The sequence below is a fragment of the Schistocerca americana genome, chromosome 2 (assembly GCF_021461395.2).
Source record: "Schistocerca americana isolate TAMUIC-IGC-003095 chromosome 2, iqSchAmer2.1, whole genome shotgun sequence".
NCBI lineage: Eukaryota > Metazoa > Arthropoda > Insecta > Orthoptera > Acrididae > Schistocerca > Schistocerca americana.
This window is the reverse complement of record NC_060120.1, coordinates 449,472,104-449,494,850: the sequence shown is the minus strand read 5'-3', so window position 1 is coordinate 449,494,850 and position 22,747 is coordinate 449,472,104. Positions and strand designations below refer to the sequence as shown.

General features: G+C 42.5%; 1 protein-coding gene across 1 annotated transcript in view; it reads left to right on the top strand.

The window, feature by feature from the left end:
- Nucleotides 1-20,727, top strand: part of LOC124594084 — a 57,694-nt gene extending 36,967 nt beyond the window's left edge. Inside the window, exons 3-4 of the mRNA XM_047132435.1 lie at nucleotides 7,018-7,173; nucleotides 20,121-20,727. Of these exons, the coding sequence (XP_046988391.1) occupies nucleotides 7,018-7,173; nucleotides 20,121-20,330 (366 nt within the window). The 3' untranslated portion in view covers nucleotides 20,331-20,727. The remainder of the gene's footprint in view (nucleotides 1-7,017; nucleotides 7,174-20,120) is intronic.
- The last annotated feature ends 2,020 nt before the right edge of the window (nucleotides 20,728-22,747 follow it).

Genomic DNA, 22,747 nt, shown 5'->3' with positions numbered 1-22,747 from the left:
CATCTTTCATGTAGGAAACTGAATGTATTTTAATTCTATACTGAACTACGCTTTCGCTAGAGGCTGCGGTTATCGAATTATTCAAGAAAAACGTACAACTGTAACCTTCCATCGGTCGGGATCTTTAGTGTATAGTTCATAGCATTCCCTCCTACCTCTGTAATTTGTGACTACATGAATTATTTCTCATATTCAACGTTTTTTTGCGTCTTCTTTGACTGGGCTACTACTACGCTGTCTTAGTCATGCATTTACAGATTGTGTAAATTTTACCTCACAATTAAATGCCCTTCTTACTACAGAACTACGGTGCTTGTAAGGATTTAGATCGAATAATTGTAAACAGAATTAATTTTTGTATTATGTTTACGAAAGTCTATTTTCTTTAATTATCCTCACGGGAAAGTTTAGATTAATAATATTAAAGAAATACTTCATTAAATCAGTGGCGTAATAGCCCAGTCAATGAAGACTAAAAGGATGGAATACGGTAAATAATTCGTGTAGTCGTAAACTTTTGTGCAGTGGTAGGAAAGAGTGCTACGAGCAACGTACTAAAAATCCTGACCGCAGAGGAGTAAGTGTGTGTGTGGGGGGGGGGGGGGGGGGGGGGAGAGAGGGGTGCAGTACGTGGAGATGCGTTTGAGATCGCTATTGTATGCTTCTCTTGGATAATTCGAAAACCGTGGCCTCAGGTGAAATTGGGTCCGAGTACAAAATCAAACTACATTAAATTTCCTGCAAGAAAAGCTTCTGTTCATTTTTCCTCTAGGGCTAATAGTTTGCGTGAAAAGAGTGCTTTCACACTTAAAGCTTTCCACCATTAAGTGTGAAAATCTTTTTCTTGTGCCTATCTGCGACTCAGCATCTCCGCTCTATGGCGAGTAGCAACTTTCCTTCTCACAATACTATTACATTCCATCCATTGGCCGAAAGCTTTAAGTGTGAAAATCTTTTTGTCGTGCCTATCTGCGGCTCAGCATCTCCGCTATATGGTGAGTAGCAACTTTCCTTCTCATAATATTGAACTTTAATTTTCTTTATTTTCAAATACATTTGTGTGTAACATTTATGTTTTGTGTGTAACATTTATGTTTTAAGTACAATAACGCGTATTTAATGATTTGTTGAATTTCACATTCGTTTCACTCTCATCTGTTAACGGCTGCCTGTGCTTGATCAGAAGTACACTTTCTCAAATAACTGATGACTGATTCAATGCATGAGCCAATTTAGCCCCTTCATTAACTTCCACTGATCAGAAACTGGTTATCTTTTTCGACAGTAAAGAGCTTCAAAACAATAATGTGTGCTACGTCATGAAGGTTTTGAAGAAAAAAAGAGAATCTTTTTTGATTTGACTTCGGAAGTTTCAATGACCTCCGAACATATTTATGTAGTTGTCCACTCTACCTGGCTTGCAGTCACTGCAACTTTATGTCACCTAACTAATCTGATACTTACTAAGGAATCATTCAACTCCGGAAGTCTAAGTAAACAACCTGTCTTCATAAGGCAATCAATAAATTTATCAAGTAGAAGTCATAATTGTGCGTACTTGATATTTTTTCCGGAAATTTATCTAAAATCCTTGTAGCAAGCACAGTTTGGGTAATGTTGCCATCAATGGACCGGTTCCATGAATGGACCATCGCTTTATTTTTGTTTGCTCGATGGCTACTCCCATATAGCTATGCTGAACCGACTTACCAGTTAAGAAACTTGCCACTACCTTTGTTTGAAAGTTGTAGGTTACAATGAAGACCTGATGTAAATGCAGTAAGAAAATTGTGTTATTTGGTGTACCGTCGGCTTCGACTTGGATTTTGTACGGTAATAACATCGATTATCCCAAGTATGACTTCTACTATTGGTAAGTGAATCTTATCTACTTTTCATGGATATATTTAGATTCGTATTATTTGCCGCTACCTCCTATCTAATAGCGTGCATAGCAGAACTTACAGTATTGCCGCCATTGAGCCAGCAACAATGGTGATGGAAAGGGTAGTAGGTTCGACATCATGCACAGAAACCTCAGCAAGACCACCCACAACCGCCAAGAAATTCGTAAAAAAGTACTGCTGTTCTTTTGGCAAACATTTCTCCTATACCCAAACCTTCCACGTCACTGAAGGCCAGATCAAGAAAAGCACACAAGAAGCTAAAACACTGACAAGTTCTCCATACAAGGATCAATTAAGGCGTAGCGCTAAACCTTCCCCTAACTTAAAGAGAAAGCTGGCTATAATGAGTAAAATCAAACAAGTGAAAAATACATACACCAATAACTGGTTTTGTGAAACAGATGAAAATACATTACTGACCATTAAAATTGCTACACCACGAAGATGACGTGCTACAGACACGAAATTTAACCGACAGGAAGAAGATGCTGTGATATGCAAATGATTAGCTTTTCATAGCATTCACACAAGGTTACAAGGTTGACGCCGGTGGCGACACCTACAACGTGCTGAGACGAGGAAAGTTTACAACCGATTTCTTATACCCAAACAGCAGTTGACCGGCGTTGCCTGGTGAAACGTTGTGATGCTTCGTGTAAGGAGGAGAAATGCGTACCATAACGTTTCCGACTTTGATAAAGGTCGGGTTGTAGCCTATCGTGATTGCGGTTTATCGTATCGCGACATTGCTGCTCGCGTTGGTCGAGATCCAATGACTGTTAACAGAATATGGAATCGGTGAGTTCAGGAGGGTAATACGGAACGCCGTGCTCGATCCAAACGGCCTCGTATCACTAGCAGTCGAGATGACAGGCATCTTATCCACATGGCTGTAATGAATCGTGCAGCCACGTCTCGATCCCTGAGTCAACAGATGGGGACGTTTGCAAGACAACAACCATCTGCACGAACAGTTCGACGACGTTTGCAGCAGCATGGACTATCAGCTCGGAGACCATGGCTGCGGTTACCCTTGACGCTGCATCACAGAAAGGAGCCCCTGCGATGGTGTACTCAACGTCGAACCTGTGTGCACGAATGGCAAAACGTCATTTTTTCTCATGAATCCAGGTTCTGTTTACAGCATCATGATGGTCGCATCCATGTTTGGCGACATCGCGGTGAACGCAAATTGGAAGCGTTTAATCGTCATCGCCATACTGGCGGATCACCTGGCGTGTTGGTATGGGGTGCCATTGGTTACACGTCTCGGTCACCTCTTGTTCACATTGACGGCACTTTGAACAGTGGACGTTACATTTCAGATGTGTTACGGCCCGTGGCTCTACCTTTCATTCGATCCCTGCGAAACCCTACATTTCAGCAGGATAATGCACGACCGCATGTTGCAGGTCCTGTACGGGCGTTTCTGGATACAGAAAATGTTCGACTACTGCCCTGGCCAGCACATTCTCCAGATCTCTCACCAATTGAAAACGTCTGGTCAATGGTTGCCGAGCAACTGGCTCGTCACAATACGCCAGTCACTACTCTTGATGAACTGTGGTATCGTGTTGAAGCTGCATGGGCAGCTGTACCTGTACACGCCATGCAAGCCCTGTTTCAATCAATGCCCAGGCGTATCAAGGCCGTTATTACGGCCAGAGGTGGTTGTTCCGGGTACTGATTTCTCAGGATCTATGCACCCAAATTGCGTGAAAATGTAATCACATGCCAGTTCTAATACAATATCTTTGTCCAATGAATACCGGTTTATCATCTGCATTTCTTCTTGGTGTGGCAATTTTAATGGCCAGTAGTGTAGATTTTGTGAAATAGGTGAAAATCGATCAGTGGAAGACATGATTCAAAGTATGGCATGTAGGAAGCGAGTGCATGAAAATTACGTTGGATTTAGGCGGAATTCTAAAGGATACTTTTGTTTTAATCCACGTGTTACGAAAAAGAGGTTGAACTGCCTCATAGTTTGTCCCAACTGTACGCAAAGGCAATTATTGTATAAAGTAGCCTAAATTTCACTTGATTCCACGACAATGCCAGTTTAGAATTGCACTGCATTTCAATATTGGTCTAATTTAGTTGTTTTTGTGTTCCGAACCAATATGTACCGTTCATATTGAAATTAATTTCCACTTAATCACCTTTTTATTTTCTTATGGTACTGTGTGGCCGTATTAAATTCCACCCAGTCGTTGTATACTCGAATGAAGGTGTTTAATGACGAAATTTCGGATATACGTTTAATGGACTAGTCACGGAATTCAGCTGGTCCATTGACGGAAACGGGTATCCATAAATGAATCTTTACGGAAAATAATTCAGCATTTTTTTCTGATGGTGTTAAAGGTATTTCAGGACTAAACGTTACGCAGTGAATGTAGGTTACCAGAAGAATTCTGGATTCAGTTTCACAACATTTGAAACATGGTCCATTGATGGCATACTTACCCGATATAAAAAGGAATGGCGAATGAGAAAATAATGAACGGTTCCCAAAAAGGAACGGTCATCAGTGAACTAATTTCCAAAGATGAACGAGTTAGCCTGTCTCCAACTACAACCCACTATGACAATTCAATTGTGTACTTGGCGTGACTCTGCCTCCTTTAACTCTTTTTGATACATTCTTGTACTGTTTTTTCGATTTTAGCCTCTTTCTCTGCCATTTTCAGCTTGACCTTTTGGTTTGTAACACCTTTCGCTTGTTTCTGTTAACAGTATCCTCAGTCCTGATCATGTCGCTACACAGCGTATGCAGTTCGCATTCCAATTGCGCACTTTCTTCTATAGAGGTTTCATAGTTCGCTCTGGTCTCCACCCCAAAAACAACAGTTGTCTGGGACTGCTTTTGTAATCGTGTTTCCAATTTGGAAATTTTTTCTGAATGTTTTGCCCTACTTTCTCACATTATCTATGCATTCTTCCTGCTCATATAATATTTGCCCTAATTTTTTAAAGTTCCTTCTTTTGTTTCTCCCTTTCTGTTCAAATGTTGTGCCTCTTTTTCTTATGTTCTTTGTGCTCTTAATCCCCCTTCTCAAATGTTGTGCTGCCCATTGTGATTCTTTTCCCTCCTTTTTCCCCACTAATGCTTTATCAACTGTTCTCCTGTTTTTTCGTTAATCCCTTCCATATCGTTAGTATTAGTGGATGAATGACGCAACCAGCCACAAATACTTATTGAATGTTTTATTTTACCGCCAGCTATCATGCCCATCTTCAGATACCTAATATTTTCCGGTACGTAGATGTTTTGGTTTACAGCATGTCGTCTGCTCCACCTTGCACAAGAGTATTTGAGTATTTTGTGCCACTTTATCAGTTGTTTCATTAATAAAAATACGCTTAAGTGCTTGCATATTATATATATATATATATATATATATATATATATATATATATATATATATATATATATATATGGTGCAAAATAGTCGTGTCCACTTATATATGTTCCAGTAGATGTTGGTTCGTTTTGTTCCTAACAACTATTTCCTCATTTTGTCGCCATTCACATGACCCTGAACAAGGTGTGTCGCTGTATGCATCCTATTCCCCCATTTTAATTTGACTACTGTCTAAAAACGCCGAGTCTTTAAACCTGTCCTTTTGTTCTACCTTGCTTTCCTCCTGTTCATTGGTTGCCCCTCTGAATAATTTGTTTGTTTCCGCCATACTGATAGCTCGCAATGGTACTAGCTGGAACAATTGCTCCTTTAGCTCAAGTATACAGATCACTCCCATCGTCACACGTTATTCCGCCTGGTAAGTATCACAAACGCGTGATAATTCTGCCCAAATAGCAGCAATGGTGGGAAACTACTGCGTTGCTTCATATGACGCTTACTTTTCATCTTCTTGCACTGGTGCAGCTGTGTACCGTGGCATGCTCTGCGACTTCGAAGGCTGCTCCATGGTTTTCTTGCAGTTCCTTCCGCCGTTTCGCTTTAGCAAACATATTCCATTTATGCAATTCGTTTTTTTAGAATTTCATTCCAATTGAATCCAGATGCTACCCTTCCGCTCCATAATGTGGCATTTGTCTCCGGTTCTTTCACGATCACGATTTTATTTTTTAAATTTCTCTCAGCTTGCCCTCCCCGCGTACTTCTTCAGCTAAGACCGCTCGGTCGCGATCTCGGTCGCGGCATGCAAGACTCTAATCGATGCAAGGAGGAGTAATTACCAGGTAGAGATGTACTGAGTCACACGACGCACCGATTCATCAGAAGGGTGTAAATAATTAACCAAGTACAGCAATTATTCCAGCACACTATTTATTACACTAAAATTCGCCATTTTTCACAAGAGAAGAATCCATGTATACATATATGTAATAATGGCCCTGTACCAAATCTCGCATTAACCATGAGACAACCAAAAACAAAAATATGAGTTCTTGTCTCGGGAGCCGTACGCCAGTTAACTGCGTCCCCTCCGCTGTCCAGCAGAGATCTTCATAAGGCGAAGACGCCTTACACAATCCATGAGTGCTAGAGACCCCGTGCGAGCTTAACTTAGCTCTGTAAATACTCCCAGCAGATGTTAAGCGCTAACTGGCTGCCTTGAAGACCAGCCACCAACTGACCCCCGTCCACAACTTGGGATTCTTTGACCATATAAAACACAAATGATGTACTACCATACTCTTCATTTAATTTTAAGATGCTGCTATTGTGATTTGGATTCCTCAATGAAGTTAATTTCAGGATTCACTCCATTTAGAAGTTTTTGCATATAAAATACATTTTGGCAGGTAATTAGCAATGTACTATCACCAACACAGTGAAACATCTGGAATGAAGTGAGATGGTAACAGGACACAATTACAGCTAGGGTAATGCAGAACACTACGACTTGATAGCTGTGCTGGCAGCAGCAGCAGTAGTGTACCTGAACAATCGCTGTCCTAAGACTGCAGAGCTGCAGCGTAGGAAAGTGATGATGCAGTGTTTTGGGACACACCTTACAGCAGTGATGCATTAGTTGCGCAGCAAAGTCTAAGAGATGCATAATGATAGTGGTTATTCACCAGGAGCATTTTTTTTTAAATAGCTAACGACTTCATTAATCTCTCCATCTGTAACAGATCCAGATAAACTCAGAGAACATGCAGGGAAGCACTTGGAGTGCACTTGCGCCCACAGGTCCAATGCCTCTCTGCAGCTACATGGTGGAGCAGAAAGACAAGATGGAAATGTTGTGGAGAGCCAGCAATCTCACTCGACAGTGTCCCATTCTCAAGGTATGTAAAACAGAGTCTTTCTCATTATGATCTCCGCTCTCTGCTATACATATTTGCAATTATTGTGAGATATGTTACATGATAAGGAATTAGAACAGTAATGCAGAACTTTTAGCTATTAAAAGAGCTTTGATACCACGTTCTCACGATGTTATCATATTTGAATTCGTCAGTGCCTGTACCGTTCAACACACAGAGGTTAGACCGGGTTCATTATCGTAATTACACATCAAGGAACTATCCGTAACGGAAGCTCTGATTCCATTCCGCGTCAGCCGCTCCAATCAGCGATCAATTCTTATTGATCATGCTTGTCACACACTCATTTCTGATAATTATGAATGATTTTGTTGCCGTTTCTGATGATTATGAACGATTTTGTTTTTCTCCAATATAATCCATCTTCCAACATGATGGTAGGTACAGATCAATGATTCAGTTCAGGGGGAGAGGACTAAGGGAGTGACAGTTTGTTAGCGTCTTCACCCCACACCCTCCCCAAATATGCAATGTGATTATAATTAAAGGTCCAGTTTCAAGACTCTGTAATAAAGAAAAGAAGAACTGCTCTGAATAAAGTGAAATTTTAACGGAATACTGTCTAAGAAGGGGTAAACAGAAAACACTGAACGAAATTTTTACCACTAGATGGCGCTGTAAGGGGCATAATATACAAAATAGAAAACGTGGGGTGCACAGTTGTTCCTCGGTTTGCGTCTGAGGCGCTCCGCATAACTGTCTCCATGAAGCATCCAGCTCTGCTGTAAAGCTCTTTTACGTGAACGATGACTGTGGACCGGTAGCTCTGTGGATGGAAGTTTCGGACACTCATAGGTATGAAAAAAAGCATTCATCCGATGTCTGCCAAGGGTTTGGAGAAAATGATTGCAAAATCAGAAGAGACAGGCTCTTTTGAAGTGCAATATGGTAGAGGGAGGGAATCAGTTGATCCGACATCATTAGAAGATGTGGCCGCAGTACTGTAGGAGGGGTCGAATGGTGGTGTCCAAGCACGCAGTGCACGAGGGTGAATAAAATTCTACGAAACATCCTGAATTACTATCCATACAAAATTATCCATGTTCAGGAGTTACTCCATGCTGACCTGGCAGTAAGACAAACATCCGCTCTAGAATTTATTACTCGCATGGAAGTGGACAATAATTGGCCATGGAACAATCTCTGGAAAGACAAAGCCCATTTCCATCTCCGAAACAAGTCGATAGGCAGAACTGCAGAATATGGGCAACGGAAAATCCGCTCAAACATCAACCGGTACGGCTTCATTCTGCAAAGGTGACTTCTGTAGTGCGGGTTATTGCCGCTGTTTGTCTTAGGGCAATATTTTTTCGAGGAGATGGATGTTGCCTCTTTCGTTACCTGTACCGTCACTACTAAACACTGTGATAGTCCTTTGTGCACCAACGTCACTCCAACCCTTCAACAGCGTGGATGGGCGCATAGGATTATTTTTATGTAAGATGGTGCTTCTCCGCACACTGCACAATCGGTGACATGGTTTCAGAGGCATTTCGGAAACGCTTGAACTGTCTGCCGTTATTTCCATACAGCCTGGCCCTCCGGATCTCCTTACCTTAATCCGTGTGACTTCTGGCTATAGGCTCATCTGAAAGATGTGCTCGGTGCCCCGACAGCAGGCGTAGCTGAATTGAAGGCACACATTGCGCAGCGCATTCTGACCGTGACCGCTGAGACACTCCGATCAGTGGTGGAACACGCAGTTCCTCGATTTCAACCTGTAGCGGAAGACGGTGCACAGCATACTGAACAAGTCCTCCGCCAGTCTCACTACAGTTAAAAACGATTTCATTGTTGTCCTACATGCGGTTTTTGGCCTCAGAATAATTATAAACCCATGTCACTGTTGCTTTTATGCAGTTTTCGGCCTTAAAAAAAAAAGAAAAAAAAAGCCCTCCGTCTTCAGGCCACGAGTGGCCTACCGGGACCATCCGACCGCCGTGTCATCCTCGGTGGAGGAAGCGGATAGGAGGGGTGTGGGGTCAGCACACCACTCTCCCGATCGTAAGATGGTATTCTTGACCGAAGCCGCTACTATTCGGTCGAGTAGCTCCTCAATTGGCATCAAGAGGCTGAGTGCATCCCGAAAAATGGCAACAGCGCATGGCGGCCTGGATGGTCACCCATCCAAGTGCCGACCACGCCCGACAGCGCTTGACTTCGGTGATCTCACGGGAACCGGTGTATCCACTGCGGCAAGGCCAATTAAAACAACGTTTTTTCCATCCGATTTTGTACGACTTTGCCGTGGCGGATGGACTTACCTAAATAACAGTGCCACAACTGTTGAATACCAAACTTGCGCGGTCATGCACATTAGACAATATGATTGGTTCAGTGTGCAGCTTGCAACATAGCGGTCGTATTGCGATTGCGTGTAGCCGAAGTCAGTTACGTCATGACGCTTACATCACCATACAGCAAGAAAACTTTTGTTAAATTTTGTTTTTCCATAACCTATCCTTTCTTCTTCGATAATAATCCATTGAAATTTGACGTATCTGAGAAGGCGATCCTTTTTCTTTCTTTTTTTACAGCACTTTCAAACTGGAGTTTTACTAATAATCATCTTGCAACTTCCGTCACCCCTAGCTTTGACAGAGCATAGTTGGCACGTATTAATAATAATAAATATAAAGTAGATAATATGCTTTAATATAACAATAATTTGTTTACACAGGTGGTTAGTACATATTTTTAGCTCAAAATCCAGGAAACTGTTGTTCAGAGAAACACGAAATATAGAAATCATTATTTCAATACTTATGTAGTACATGTGTGACACTATTGATTTAAGAACTACACTCAAGCGCCAAAACAACTGGTATAGGCCTGCGTATTAAAATACAGAGATATGTAAACAGGTAGAATACGGCGCTGCGGCCGGCAACGCCTATATAAGACAACAAGTGTGTGGAGCAGTTGCTAGATCGGTTACTGCTGCTACAGTAGCAGGTTATCAAGATGTACATGAGTTTGAAAGTGGTGTTACAGTTGGCACACGAGCGATGAAACAACGTATCCCCGAAGCAGTTTCTCGAGTGTACTCTGAATATCAGGAATCCGGTAAAACATCAAATCTGCGTCATCTCTCCGACTGGAAAAAGATTCTGCAAGAACGGGACCAACGACGACTGAAGAGTTCAGGGTGACAAAAATGCAACCTTGTCGCAAATTGCAGCAGATTTCAATGTTGTGCCATCAACAAGTGTCAGAGTGCGATCCATTCAACGGAACATCATCGACATGGGCTTTCGGATCCGAAGGCCCACTCGTGTACCCTTGATGACTGCACGACACAAAGCTTTGCGCCTCGCCTATGCCCGTGAACACCGACATTGGCCTGTTGATGACTGGAGGCATATTTTCTGTTCGGAAGAGTCTCATTTCAAATTGCATCGAGCACATGGACGGGTACGGGTACGGAGACAACCTCATGAACCCATGGACCCCACATGTCAGCAGGGGACTGTTCACGCTGGTGGAGAGTCTATAATTGTGTGGGACGTGTGAAGTTGGAGTGATGTGGGACCTCTGATACGTATAGATACGACTCTGACTGGTGACCGTATGTAAGCATCCTGTCTGATCACCTGCATCTATTCATGTCAGTGTGCTTTCAGATGTACTGGGCAGTTCCAGCAGTACAATGTGACATCCCACACGTCCAGAATTGCTACAGAGTGGTTCCAGGAACACTCTTCTGAGTTTAAAATCTTCCGCTCGGCACCAAACTCCCCAGAAATGAAGATTATTGGCATATCTGGGATGCCTTTCAACTTGCTGTTCAGAAGAGATACTCTTACGGATTTATGGACAGCCCTGCAGGATTCATGGTGTCAGTTCCCTCCAGCACTACTTCAGACATTAGTCGAGTCCATGCCACGTCATGTTGCGGCACTTCTCCGTGTTCGCTGGGATCCTACACGATATTAGGCAGGTGTATGAGTTTCTTTGGCCCTTCAGTGTATAACAGCAACAGACGCTCTCAACTTTGAGAACATTATAAATTGACCAATGTAAAGCCGAAGTATACACTCTGTGTTATCAATATTCTGCTTTGCACTATGATCGTGAACTCAAATCTGCAGACTACGTCTAGGCGAGCATATTAATGGAGGAATTTTGCTTCCTTCCGTATTTCTGGCATCATTCTGGAAATAAGAGTTTGTGTTATTTTTTTCTTGGTGGGAGGTCTTTTCTTCGTTAGTGCCTTTGGACTTTTGCGCCGCATCAGATCTGTTGTTGGCAGCAGGTGTTGTGAGTCTGTGAACGGTTGCCTTCCTCTGGCTGCAGTGTCTTCTGCAGCTGGCCAGGCTGCACGCCTAGCCACACGGACAGGCCCTCAGGCAGGCAGCTGAAAACTATCTGTATCAAACATACTCCATTATTTCTAGAATTACTTGCCGTTTTTGATACAGTTTTAATTTCCTCTGAAATCCGAAAATTAATCTATCTAAAAATATTAATGTTATCACGAAAATGTCATATCCCCATCACAACGCCCTCTACCCACCATTAGATCCATCCCAGCAGGGTGGTCAGGTGATGAGCTGTTTCTCTAAATTCATTCCTCAAATTTGCTACCAATATTTATATTCAAAAGGGAAAATATGAAGTTCCTTCATTTGTTTTTAGATCAGTGAATTTCACCAGAAATACAATTACTGAATATGAGTTAAGTGCAAAGTCTGAGCCAAAGAATTAAATAATCTTTATACCGACGAAAAGTTTAATATTAAGTACAGGTTTGGTTTAGAAATATCTTCAAAAAAGAGCAAAGTTCGTTTGCCAATTTCGAAGAATGCAAATGATAATTAAATATTTTCATCTGCTTGATCTAAATAATGAGATTTTGGATTACATGAAACTTCCAAAGTAATTACTAATATATTTAATTTTGTTGCTAAATAAAATTCTATAGTGAACCACGCAAATCTCTCATTGACTGAAATAACTACAAACTGTAATTCAGGCTGATCCTGTCATATTGTTTCACGGATCACTTGGCTGTGAAAACCCTTAAAAAAAAGTTAAAACAGTAACGCTGGGGTGACATAAACCATGAGATAGCTCTTAATATCGTGGTGGGTCTCCTTTCGTACAGCATCTCGATGTGGTAAGGACTCAACAAGTCGTTGCAAGTCTCCTTCAGAAATATTGAGCCATTCTGCCACTATAGCCGTCCATAACTGCGAAAGTGTTGCCGGTACAGGATTTTGTGCACGAGCTGGCCTCTCGCTTATGCCATAAATGTTCGATGGGTAGCTAAATCACTCGCTCGAATTGTCTAGAATGTTTTTCAAGCCAGTCGCGAACAACTGTGGCCCGGCGACATGGGGCATTGTCATCCATAAAAATTTCGTCGTCCTTTGGCAACGTGGAGTCCATGAATGGCTGCAAATGGTCTCCAAGTAGCCAAACATAATCATTTCCAGTCAATGTACAATTCAGTTGGACCACACTACCCAGTATATTCCACATAAGCACAGTCCACACCATTATGGTGCAACCACCGGTTTGCACAATCCCTTGTTGACAACTTTGGTCCGCCGCGCGGTCTGGGACGTCTTGTCGCGGTTAGCTCGGTTTTCCCCGTCGGAGGATCGAGTCCTACCTCGGTCATGGGAGTGTGTGTCGTCCTTAGTGTAAGTTAGATTAAGTAGTGTGTAAGCTTAGGGACCGATGACCTCAGCAGTTTGGTCCCATAAGAACTTACCACAAATTCCCAAAAATTATAACTTGGGTCCGTGGCTTCGTAGGGCTTCTGCCACACTAACCCCACCATCTGCTCTTACCAGCTAAAATCGGGACTCATTTGATCAGGCCACGGTTTTCCAGTCGTATAGGGTCCAACCCATATGTTCCCGGGCCCAGTGGAGACACTGCAGGCGATGCCGTGCAGCTAGCAGAGACACTATGTCGTCTACTGCCATAACCCACTGAAGCCAAATTTCGCCGCCTGTCATCATTTCTGGGGGTATTTCACTCCGTGTTGCTTGTCTGTTATCACTGAAAACTCTAGGCAAATGCCACTACTCTAGGACGTTAAGTGAAGGCACCGACCACTGCGTCGTCCTTGGTGAGAGGTAATGCCTGAAATTTTGCCTGGCACATTATTCACACTGTGGATCTCGGAGTATTGAATTACCTAACGATTTCCGGAATGGAAAGTCCTATGTTTCTAGCTCCAGCTACCATTCCGTGTTCAAAGTCTGTTAATTGTCGTCGTGCGACCATAATCACACCGAAAACCTTTTTACATGTCTCACCTGAGCACAAGTGACAGCTCAGCCAATGCACTGCCTTTTTGTATCTTCTGTACTAAATACTATCGTCGCCTGTATCTGAACATATCGCTATCCCATGACTGTTGCCCCTCAGAGTTTCGCTTATGCTGGTCTTGATAGGTCACTTTCTTGTTTGTTTTTGTTTATTTTTTCAGCTGTGGAATGATTTAGTTAAAGTTATAACAGTCTCCATAGCAGAATAAGCAAGAAAGGTGGCACGTCAGTTGACTCTCATTAAAACACACTGAAGAGCCAAAGAATTTGGTACATCTGCCTAATATCGTGTAGCGCCCCCGTGAGCACGCAAAAGTGCCGCAACGCGAGGTGGCATCGACTCGACTAATGTCTGAAGTAGTGCTGGAGGCAAATGACACCGTGAATCCTGCAGGGCTGTCCATAAATCGTAAGAGTACGAGGGAGTGGAGATCTCTTCTGAACAGCACGTTGCAAGGCATCCCAGATATGCTCAATAATCTTCATGTCTGGGGAGTTTGGTGGCCAACGGAAGATTTTAAACTCAGAAGAGTGTTCCTGGAACCACTCTCTAGCAATTCTGGACGTGTGGGATGTCCCATTGTCCTGCTGGAATTGGCCAAGTCCATCAGAATGCCCACAGGACATGAATAGATGCAGGTGATCAGACAGGATGCTTACATACGGTCACCAGTCAGAGTCGTATCTATACGTATCAGAGGTCCCACATCACTCCAACTTCACACGTCCCACACAATTATAGACTCTCCACCAGCGTGAACAGTCCCCTGCTGACATGTGGGGTCCATGGGTTCATGAGGTTGTCCCCGTACCTGTACCCGTCCATGTGCTCGATGCAATTTGAAATGAGACTCTTCCGACCAGAAAATATGCCTCCAGTCATCAACAGGCCAATGTCGGTGTTGACGGGCATAGGCGAGGCGCAAAGCTTTGTGTCGTGCAGTCATCAAGGGTGCACGAGTGGGCCTTCGGCTTCGAAAGCCCATATCGATGATGTTTCGTTGAATGGTTCGCTCGCTGACACTTGTTGATGGCCCAGCACTGAAATTGCAGCAGTTTGCGGAAGGGTTGCACTTCCGTCAAATTGAACGATTCTCTTCAGTCGTCTTTGGTCCCGTTCTTGCAGGATCTTTTTCCGGCCGCAGCGATATCGGAGAGCTGATGTTTTACCGGAATCCTTGTGTTCACGGTACACCCGTGAAATGGTCCTACGGGAAAATACCCACATCATCGCTAGCTCGGAGATGCTGTGTCCCATCGCTCGTGTGCTAACTGTAGCACCACTTTCAAACTCACTTAAATCCTGATAACCTGCTGCTGTAGCAGCAGTAACCGATCTAGCAACTGCGCTAGACACTCATTTTTTATATAGCGGCCGCAGCGCCGTATTCTCCCTGTTTACATATCTCTTTATTTGAATACGCATGCCTGTATCAGTTTCTTTGAGGCTTCAGTGTATCTCTTGCGACTGACTAGGAGGCGCTGTACGAAAAGTAATTATTCATAGAATGAGGAGAAGAAAACAGAAAATAACTATAAGAACAAATGTGATTTGTAAGCCTGACAAACTAAGGATGATAAAGAGAGAGCCAGTAGTCAGAGATGATGAAATTGCAAACTTCGAAGAAACAGCATGGAAGAGAACATAAAGAGGTGAAAGGTAAGGAATTGATGAGCAAAGGCATGACAAGAATAAAAAAGTGAAGGGTTGTCACAACTTATGCAAATAATAAAGAAAATGAAAAAATAAATAAACTGGAAGTGTTGAAAACAATTTTAGAAACATTGATGAAGGAGAAAGGAAGAAAGAAAAATAAACTGAAGAACGATAGAGATAGTGTAATTATGTCAGGTAACTGTTATGGACAAATCATGTGATGTGTAGCAAGTTCCCACTAGCACAATTATGTGGCAACAGTGCCTGTACTGGAGAACACCCACATGTGGTGACCAGAATTTGGGGAAGGATGAAATGGTGACTAAATACTATATCGTGAAGCTTGGTGAGTAGAAGGATATTATGTTGAAGCATAACTCTAATGAATATTGCAACTAATGGTGAAGTTAACTGATGCAACTAATTCGACAAATCAACCTGATATGGTGTAGACTTTTTAGTTGTATCTGACATGACTCGATAGTTCTGGGTACTCAGGTACTCCACCGCTTCGGCGACAAGAAGCTTCCCCTGCAACAGGACGGTGCACATCGACGTATGGCCACCATGCCACATCGCACCACTCATGGCGCGCAGTTACCCCTAGGTGCAAGCTACCTCGGACACTCCGACGCTAAATGCCATTCCGCACGTTTATGATCGGTTGTATGTGAGAATGCGCAGTGCGTTGCCGTCAGGGGAGGTTACTAGTGAGATACTTGAAAGCAGTGACACAGAAGTGCTCTTTAGTGTGTATCTGTGTGGCAGATAGTATACACTCCTGGAAATTGAAATAACACCGTGAATTCATTGTCCCAGGAAGGGGAAACTTTAATGACACATTCCTGGGGTCAGATACATCACATGATCACACTGACAGAACCACAGGCACATAGACACAGGCAACAGAGCATGCACAATGTCGGCACTAGTACAGTGTATATCCACCTTTCGCAGCAATGCAGGCTGCTATTCTCCCATGGAGACAATCGTAGAGATGCTGGATGTAGTCCTGTGGAACGGCTTGCCATGCCATTTCCACCTGGCGCCTCAGTTGGACCAGCGTTCGTGCTGGACGTGCAGACCGCGTGAGACGACGCTTCATCCAGTCCCAAACATGCTCAATGGGGGACAGATCCGGAGATCTTGCTGGCCAGGGTAGTTGACTTACACCTTCTAGAGCACGTTGGGTGGCACGGGATACATGCAGACGTGCATTGTCCTGTTGGAACAGAAAGTTCCCTTGCCGGTATAGGAATGGTAGAACGATGGGTTCGATGACGGTTTGGATGTACCGTGCACTATTCAGTGTCCCCTCGACGATCACCAGTGGTGTACGGCCAGTGTAGGAGATCGCTCCCCACACCATGATGCCGGGTGTTGGCCCTGTGTGCCTTGGTCGTATGCAGTCCTGATTGTGGCGCTCACCTGCACGGCGCCAAACACGCATACGACCATCATTGGCACCAAGGCAGAAGCGACTCTCATCGCTGAAGACGACACGTCTCCATTCGTCCCTCCATTCACGCCTGTCGCGACACCACTGGAGGCGGGCTGCACGATGTTGGGGCGTGAGCGGAAGACGGCCTAACGGTGTGCGGGACCGTAGCCCAGCTTCATGGAGACGGTTGCGAATGGTCCTCGCCGATACCCCAGGAGCAACAGTGTCCCTAATTTGCTGGGAAGTGGCGGTGCGGTCCCCTACGGCACTGCGTAGGATCTTACGGTCTTGGCGTGCATCCGTGCGTCGCTGCGGTCCGGTCCCAGGTCGACGGGCACGTGCACCTTCCGCCGACCACTGGCGACAACATCGATGTACTGTGGAGACCTCACGCCCCACGTGTTGAGCAATTCGGCGGTACGTCCACCCGGCCTCCCGCATGCCCACTATACGCCCTCGCTCAAAGTCCGTCAACTGCACATACGGTTCACGTCCACGCTGTCGCGGCATGCTACCAGTGTTAAAGACTGCGATGGAGCTCCGTATGCCACGGCAAACTGGCTGACACTGACGGCGGTGGTGCACAAATGCTGCGCAGCTAGCGCCATTCGACGGCCAACACCGCGGTTCCTGGTGTGTCCGCTGTGCCGTGCGTGTGATCATTGCTTGTACAGCCCTCTCGCAGTGTCCGGAGCAAGTATGGTGGGTCTGCCACACCGGTGTCAATGTGTTCTTTTTTCCATTTCCAGGAGTGTACATATAAATAGGTATGTTTCTGTTAACTGCCAAGGTTTGAGAGTGTGCTCAGTTGATTCTATTTACTTTTCCTCTTATATGTAAATTACCTCTCGCTCTTGTGTCATGACAGTTATGATTCTAATAATAGGAGGTTCTGGTGGAATGTAGATGACTTGGGAGGAACGGTAACAACCTGTAGTGTTACTGATCTGGTTTTTACCTCGTCAAGTTTCATGAAATTTCTTCTTTGATCGTCCTCCTGTCACTATTGGATTTGGCGAACTGTTATTATGGAACACACATAATACTACGAAATTATTTATTGATCTCCTCATATTTATTCACATTAAGTTTCATTTTTACTACCAGGTTTGTAAAATAGAGGAGCCTCAATATTTTAACACAGATCAGAAAGCTGCACCAATTAACAAAATTTTCATTCAATTTACTTGTGGCAAGGACCGACATATTACGCTACACAGTGCTAGTTAACTGACATAGTAACTGTAAACTTTAGCAGGCCGGAGTGGCCGAGCGGTTAAAGGCGCTACAGTCTGGAACCGCACGACCGCTACGGTCGCAGGTTCGAATCCTGCCTCGGGCATGGCTGTGTGTGATGTCCTTAGGTTAGTTAGGTTTAAGTAGTTCTAAGTTCTAGGGGACTTATGACCACAGCAGTTGAGTCCCATAGTGCTCGGAGCCATTTGAACCATTTTTGTAAACTTTAACTGTCCAACCACGACTGATTGAAACTATGAACACGATGCCTATTGGCTTATTATAAACATCACTGTTTGGTGAAATAGAGGACTACCATATTTTAGTTACTAACATAAAAGACAGAAACATTAAAAAGCATAGAAATACAATAAACAGAGAAGTAAATATGTTTAATTATACGCTCCATAACTATAAAATAATGAAATAATAGTTACTACTTTATGAGATAGAAGTTTTAATGCGTACAGGATTTCCTCAAGTTAACCAAGAATTTTCCAGATAGTGAAATTTTTAATTTGAATAACTGTCAAACAGATGTATTGTTTTAGTCAAAATTTACAGAAAAATCAGGACTACTAAACTGTAGAACTGGTTTTTGGTAAGAATTACATTTTGAGATTGGAACATTCTAAAACACGAAATTTTAAACACAAATAGCTTCTGAAATACAAAGCTTCTGCGAAAAGTAAAACATTTGTTGAAAAGAGAATGGAGGCAAATCAACTACATCAATCTTGAAGCAAACAGTTTGTGGCAGTATTGAGGTTTGAGATGCACTTAGTTTACAGGTATCTCAAATTACAAATACTTCTTTAAATAAAATGTTTCCATATAAACTAGATATACTATTATCATCAGAAGTCAGTAAAATACACTGTGAATAATGAAACTTAATGAAATATTACGACGGAGGATCGGAAAATAACGTACAATAAATTTTTTCCCCTGGTATTGCAGGTGTAATGTTTATTTAACCGTATGTAATTCAGAGAAGCTGATGTTGGAGAGAGGGATTCAGAGGGCTGTGAAGCAGCCATTGAAGTGAAGCATGCTGTGCCCATCAGTGTGTTACAACACTGGCTGGTCAACTCTGCTCCTGGACACAGTTCAGCTGGTTGGTGGACTTGTCCACATGAAATTCTGAGCATAAGTTGCAGAAGAGCTGGCATATGACGACTGTTTTCACAGGTAGCCTCTGATGGAGTGTATTAAGCCTTTGATGGGACTTGGATAGGACATTCTGGATGGATGTATTGGACAGGCCCCACACCTGTGTCTTCCACAGATGGCAAGGGATTGGGAGTGAGTGTGGCATAAGAATGGACCAAGATATTGTGTAGTTTCGGTAGTAATGGAATACCACTTTGGAAGAGGTGGGAGGATTTGTGAAAGATAGTTAAGGCCCTGGTCAATGTAGAGGTGCATGTCAGTGTCTCAGAAGTGGTACACTGGGCTGAGCACTACCAGACTAGACAAATGGGAGGCAAGATGTTCAGGCTGTGGAGGAATGAAAATAGGGTTTCTTGATCCTGGATCCAGATCATGAAGATATCATCAATTAATTTGAACAAAAAAAGGGTTTTGTGGCTTTGGGGTTAGGAAAGATGACCCATAAACTAGCTGGCATAGGATGTAGCAGATTTTATAGGAGGTCAATGGCACAGTAAATTCCTTGCCTGTCCATTGTTGGACAGCAGCCATTGGTGAGAAGCCAAGCATCCACAAACAGCCGAGAAGTACAGAAGCTACTATTTCTCAGAGGCACCTCTACTCAGCACACATCACAGCACTCAGATTAGCATGGACGTGGGAACACTGTCATTGCATTCTCAAAGGGTGTAAAACAGCCATATTGACCAGTGAATCATAGTACATGCTGATATTAAGCTATTAATATGTCTAAAGCAATATGGCACAATGTATCCTGCGTAACATGGCAACATTCAGTTACCTGGGAGATGTTTAAATAATATGAAGTAATATCCCTAACAAATCCATGAATGTCCCACACAATTAATCAGTGTAGGAAAAAACTACCTGATAATTCCATATTTTTATTTACCAAGAGCACTGTGGAAGCAACTTGTACATTACTGTGAACTGACTTCACCACAAGAAACTAATACTAATCGACTTGTATTATATTGTTCGCTATCAAGCTTTATCCCACTGTGACTTAACAGCAGTGGTACTCACTATGTAATCACAGTCACAGTAGTCTATAAAGAAATGTTACAGAATTCTGGTGTGTTTCAATTTGACAAAAACTGTTTTAATTTTTTTTCAGAATGGCATGTTCCTTAATAAATTTACTGTAATGGAAACAGTATTTCCACTAAAACTCACGGGAGATGACTGGAGAGTAGTCATCATACTTGTACATCAAGGTGAGGAAATACTTAATGTGAAAGTTGCTGTATCGAAGCTTCCAATAGAAAAAAGAGACAAATGTGATGAAGAACAGGAAGACGATGAGGAAGATGAAGATGCTGAATAGCAGTAGAAAAGCACAGTAGCGTAGTTACCTCCAGTAACGGACATTTTCTGGTAAATAAACAGCCTCTGGGGAAAGTGTGCTTCATTAGTTCTCTATTTCCCCCAGCTACTCCAAACAAATAAAGCAAAGAAGTGCATCTGCAAGAAACCTGTAACAGATGGTATAAAAAAAACATCCTTTTACATTCTGTGTTATCAAGAAAAACGTAGTCCCTGGCTTTGTAAGAAAAGCACATTTGCTATGAAAACATTAATATATATACACTGCAATACTGAAAACTTATAGACCTACACTATGTTTGAAGACACAAGTAAAAATTAACTAGTTGTTTACAGATTCTGCCCACTTGTATTTTATCTTTACAAAAAATAAATGAGGCTGCTTGTATGGGTTGGAAGTATTTGTAGTGGTTCATTTCCCCCATCAAGATTTACAAGTTCAATAACAATGTATGAGCAGTTTAGCAGTTTACTACAAACTTTGGCTTGAGCTATACTGGAAAATATTGTATACAAGGTCTATCACTAATTTAATGAAACTGAATTCTGTAAATTTCTGTCAATTAGTAACTTTCAACTGTTTGGCTTTATACAAAGCTGCAGTCATTCCTCCACTGATCCAAATATTTATTCTTGCTTTTATTGATGACGCTGCACAGGAGCGTTACCTGTTTTTGACTTGCAATAGAGTCTAAGAAAAAATTTGAAGTGGGCACTGAGTAGCTCAATTTTAATAAAATTAGTCACACTTTTCAAAGTCAAACAATGCTCATGCACTCACACAATAAACATTTCCTTAATAATGCAAGTTGCCTATTATCTTTGAGGTAATATTAAAGGGAATTTGAACACAACATTTTTTATGAAGTAGTGAACGAAGAGATGAATAACAATAATCATACACAAGCACTGAACACGACATATATTTAACTCATTGGTTAGTATGATTTAGAAACTGATTCTTTTTCTTAGTAACATGAAAAGTATATAGGCAATTAGCATTCACATCTACATAAGCCTCGAAATAGAAAAGCTTCCACCTAAAAAATAAATACATGAAGTGCTTGAAAGGTTTAATGCAATAAAACGATAGAATGCGCCGTCCTAACAGGTAAAAGTAACAATAATATTTCTTACCTTATATCAGAATTTTTTAAGAAAATCATGAACATGGGCTCTCCATGACAGTTTGTCACTTATCTGAAGATCTAGGAATTTTGATTGTTTTGACTCACTTATGATATACCAATTCTATGTATCCAAAACGTCAGTTGTAGTTTAACAGTGCGTTATAAACTGTATAAACTAAGTCTTACTGTGATGTAGCATCAGTTTTATTTTCTACGAGCTATGAACGTGGTCTCGAACTACACTATTTGATACCCTGCCTATGCTGCACTCAACATCCTTCACTACCAAGCTAGTGTCATCAGCAAACAAAAGTGTTGTAGAGTAATATGTCACATTAGAAGGTATATCAATTATATATATAATAAATAGCAGCGGTTCCAGATTTGACCACTGGAGCACTCCTCAATAACCATGCCCCAACCAGACTCCACATCATACCTCCTCTCAGCACTGTGGAGAATGACGTTTTGCTGTCTGTTCTTAAAGTGTGACGCGAGTCAATTGTGAGCTCTCTGTGGGTTCATATTTTTAGGGATGGTTGTGGGACTCGGTTGTTTGATAGAGGATGTCAAATTAAACACCTTTCAGCCATCAAATTTCCAGCCTTATTTGGCAGCCAGTTTCAGCCTTATACTGCATGATCTTCTGATCCCCTGACTGACGTGTAGGAAAAATCTACCTCGGTTGTGATCTAATCAGGGGCCAGCAATACTGGTATTAGTAGACACTTGCTGCAGTGATCACTTCAACTATAACCTGCCGACTGTTAGAACACTGTGCAGTAATATTTTGTGAGCAACATAACTGAACACTTTAGCTGAATCAATGAAGACAGCTGCCGGCCGGGGTGGCCGAGTGCTTCTAGGCGCTACAGTCTGGAACAACGCGATCGCTACGATCGTAGGTTCGAATCCTGCCTCGGGCATGGATGTGTGTGATGCCCTAAGGTTAGTTAGGTTTAAGTAGTTCTAAGTTCTAGGGGACTGACGAGCTCAGAAGTTAAGTCCCATAGTGCTCAGAGCCATTTGAACCAATTAAGACAGCTAGAGTTCACAACTTTTTGTTTAATCCATCCAGTGCCACAGACAGAAAATAGAATATAACTTTTTCAGTCGCAATATCACTTCTGAATCCAAACAGTACATTTGACAGGAATTTATGTGATCTGAAACGATCAATTAATCTTATATATACAGCATTTTCAATAACTTTAGCAATCACTCGATATGTAGCAGTAGTATAAATGTCCAATGCGCATGCTCATCGCATTCTTAGGTAATAAATTAA